The sequence below is a fragment of the Quercus suber genome, unplaced genomic scaffold (assembly GCF_002906115.3).
Source record: "Quercus suber isolate HL8 unplaced genomic scaffold, Cork oak 2.0 scaffold_423, whole genome shotgun sequence".
In the NCBI taxonomy this organism is placed as follows: domain Eukaryota; kingdom Viridiplantae; phylum Streptophyta; class Magnoliopsida; order Fagales; family Fagaceae; genus Quercus; species Quercus suber.
The window spans coordinates 456,723-460,172 of record NW_027069874.1 but is presented as its reverse complement, the minus strand read 5'-3'; the positions used below and the strand labels follow the sequence as shown (position 1 = coordinate 460,172).

At 38.0% G+C, this 3,450-nt stretch overlaps 1 protein-coding gene across 1 annotated transcript; it reads right to left on the bottom strand.

Annotated features, from left to right (window-relative positions):
* Positions 1-320: 320 nt before the first annotated feature.
* On the bottom strand, positions 321-3,134 carry LOC112036386 (disease resistance protein RPM1). Its single transcript, XM_024069189.1, has one exon. It carries the CDS (start codon positions 3,132-3,134, stop codon positions 321-323), a length of 2,814 nt encoding a protein of 937 aa, XP_023924957.1.
* Between the last annotated feature and the right edge of the window lie 316 nt (positions 3,135-3,450).

The window sequence follows — 3,450 nt, the reverse complement described above, 5'->3', positions numbered from 1 at the left end:
CAAAAACAAAGTGAAAAACCAAAAGCATTATGATGAAGAACCAGAAATACAGATTAGAGAGTCTCATACACATGAAGGCATTCAAAATATGTATGAGGAAGGCATAAAGAACAAGTCATGCGCACCACAATTGTCTCCCTCCTCACTCTCATCACTTGAATTATTCATTATGTTGCAACAAAAGCATAAAAGAAAAAAAGATTATTGTAAGTCTGAACCTTTGGTAATACCGTAAATATAATAAATAGTGCAATGGCTTAAAGAATATACCTAAAATTTCCCAAAAATGGTGAGCACACTTTGGTTCTCCATCTCTTGAATTACCTTTGCAAAAGCTCCAACAACTCTGGATCACCGAGTTTGTGGATTTTGTAGCGTTCCCCTTGAATCCTATTCCAAAAATGAACAGAGGGAATATGCTTGACTTTCCAAAACTCAGGACCTTCAGCTGGCTGCATACTAAGCACGAATTCAGTCGGCATTTCATAAAATTGCAATTTTTTTAGGCTTTTCAGATGTTGGATGCCAGTGGGCACCTTCTTAAGCCGTGGAGAAGGTCCAATTTCAAGAATTTCAAGAAGAGGCAAGGCATCTTTGTCTATTATCAACATATTCAATCCTCCTAAATTTCGTAGCCCTAGAAACTTGAGTTTTGGGAAGCCTCCTCCCTCAATATGTAATTGCTCACCGCCGTATCCATCATAAAGCAAAAGATCCATCAAATTAGATAGAGCTTGAAGGATCTTTAATGGATCATCCATTAATCTTGACCAGTCTAAACCAATTCTAACTATACTCTTGAGTTTAGGAATCCATTCTGGCAACTTTTCTATTCGCCCAGATAGGATGAGAGTTTGTAGGCGTGGCGGAGGTGAAGACATTGATTGTAACTCAAGAACTTCTTCTTCAACTGTTGCACTAATTTTCAAAGACTGAAGGTGGCTCATTTTCTCCAATGCAGTGCACAAAGCCGTCCCATTTTCTCTGTTTAGTTTACAGATTTGCAATTTTCTCAATTGGCCCAAACTTCCCAATTCTTCAATAAGGGCATCGTTGTTGGCTTCAATTTTAAAAAGCTTTTGTAAGGATTGTAAACACGTAATGCCGCTTTGTATCTTTACTGCTCGTCGAAAATCAATATTGTCTTCAATATCATGGCTTTCAAAGTATGCCGCAAGATATCGTAGCTTTTGCAGCCCATTGATCTCCACTGGTAGCTCAGACACAAGGGAACGCTTCAAATCCAAAGTCTCTAGGTTGTGGAGTTTACCTATCGACTTTGGAAGTATATGTACTTTTGTATCTCTTAGGCTTAAATATCTTAGAAGAATTAGATTACCCACTTCTTTAGGAATGTAATCTATAGGAGCACCTTCACAATCCATTACTTTCATGAGTTTGAAGTTTGCAAAAAATGTACTAAGAAAAGAATTAGACATTTCATCTACCCCAAAAATAAGAATAGAACGAGTTTGGGAATTAGTAATACTCTCTAAAGGAGTATTTACATTGTTCTGAATTGAGAGGCGTCGAGCGATTCTCTTCCAATTTGAGAAGTTTTGCACTGAGACCAAACAGAAATTCAATTCCTCTGACCTTGAAATAATGACCTCACGAATCATATCATGAACTCGACAACTTCTAGTTTTACCAACAAAATCCTTTCGTGTCAATTGAACCAAGCTTCTATTAATAAGCTGGTTCAAGTAGTCTTGTGCAACTTCTTCCAATGTTGTTCCTTGCCTTTCTTTTACAAAGCCCTCAGCTATCCAAAGTCGAATTAGTCTTGAACAATTAATGGAGTGATCCTCTGGAAACATGCCAAAATATAGAAAACATGCTTTGAGGTTGTAAGGTAGATCATGATAACTAAGAGAGAGAATTTTGGGGATACTTCTTAGACGTGAATTACTTTCTAACTCTGAACTAAGACTATCATGCAATTTCTGCCACTCAGAGACAACCTTGTCTTTGATTGACAAAAAACCGCCTATTGCAACAATTGCTAGGGGCAAACCTCCACATCTCTCAACTATGCCACGAGACAACTCAACAAAATCAGAAGGACACTTTCCCCCTTCACATTGGAACACCTTTATGTAAAATAGTTCCAAGGCTATTTCAAAAGGTAGAGGTGGCAGCTTGTACACATAATAATTTGGAGATTCATTTCTAGAAGGAGCAACATCCTCATTTCGACTTGTGATTACAATTCTATTGCCTCTTTCATTATCTGGGAAAGCAAATTTTATATGTCCCCAAAATTCTACATCCCATAAATCATCAAAAACTACTAAATACTTATGTTCACGTAAATATTTACTTAATTCCTCAATTAGTGATGTCTCTTTCATTGTGTCAATTTCCCCAGGTGCAAATTCCTTCCTTGCCTTATAGAGCTGCTTTATCGTGTCCCTTAATAGGCTCTCCATCTTGTATGATTGAGATACAGTAATCCAAGCATAGCAATCAAAATGTGTTGCTATCTTTTCATTGTCAAACACTTTCTTGACAAGAGTGGTCTTGCCAAGGCCACCAATGCCAACGACTGAAAACACCTTGCATTTAGATGGTCCTTCTACCAACCACTTTATCAATTTGGCTCTAGGAGACTCAATTCCCACAACCTCTGCTTCCTTAATGTAAAGGGATGCCACTCGAGGGTCATGCCATGTAACACTTCCCGTGTTGCTGGATCTTCCTTGCTCTATTGCACTGAAGCCATATCTTTCACCGCTCTTCCTTATGTCCTCGAGTTTCTTGTTGATACCTTGAATATTAGAAGCTATCACACGCCGTGGTTTTAGGTTTATGGTAAAGTGAAAAACCTTCTGGAGGAAATGGAAGTATCGCCTTCGCTCATGGGATTTTTTTCCAAAATGAAGTATGTATTTATCAATGACATCTTCTATGTGATAAGCTTGTTCCCTCACCAGTTTCACCCATGTTTTTGCAACATTGTTCATATCTTCTTTCTCGGCCCTTGCATCTGCATCCTTGAGGAATGATCGAATGAACTCTAATTCACCTCTAATGCTTTCAACTTCGTCATGGATACCCTTCAACAATTTTACTTTTTGGACTAACAATGGGACCAAATTCTCTATAACTAGGCTAACAGCACTTTCTGCCATTTCTCCTCCCTTCCTATTTCAATAGCCACGATACACTGAAAATAGACAAACTCAGTGCCAGTAACAGAAATATAGTCATATTTAGATGAGACCAAAAAAAAAAAAAAAAACTTGTCATTGTTTCTCAATATTACCTCGTGAACTATAAGGTGAAGGTGAAGTTGGAACTACTCCACGTCGATCTCCCACATGCCCCTCAAGTAAAGCATAGTTGCCTCAAGCCCGTAACCTACGTTTATAACATTAAGTAAACAAGAAACACAAACACATGAAAGTTTATCTCTGATTAACTCTATGCTCTAAACTGAAACCCATA

Excerpts from the sequence above, each read along its gene's own strand:
- LOC112036386 (XM_024069189.1), bottom strand. The coding sequence starts at position 3,134 with ATGGCAGAAAGTGCTGTTAGCCTAGTTATAGAGAATTTGGTCCCATTG.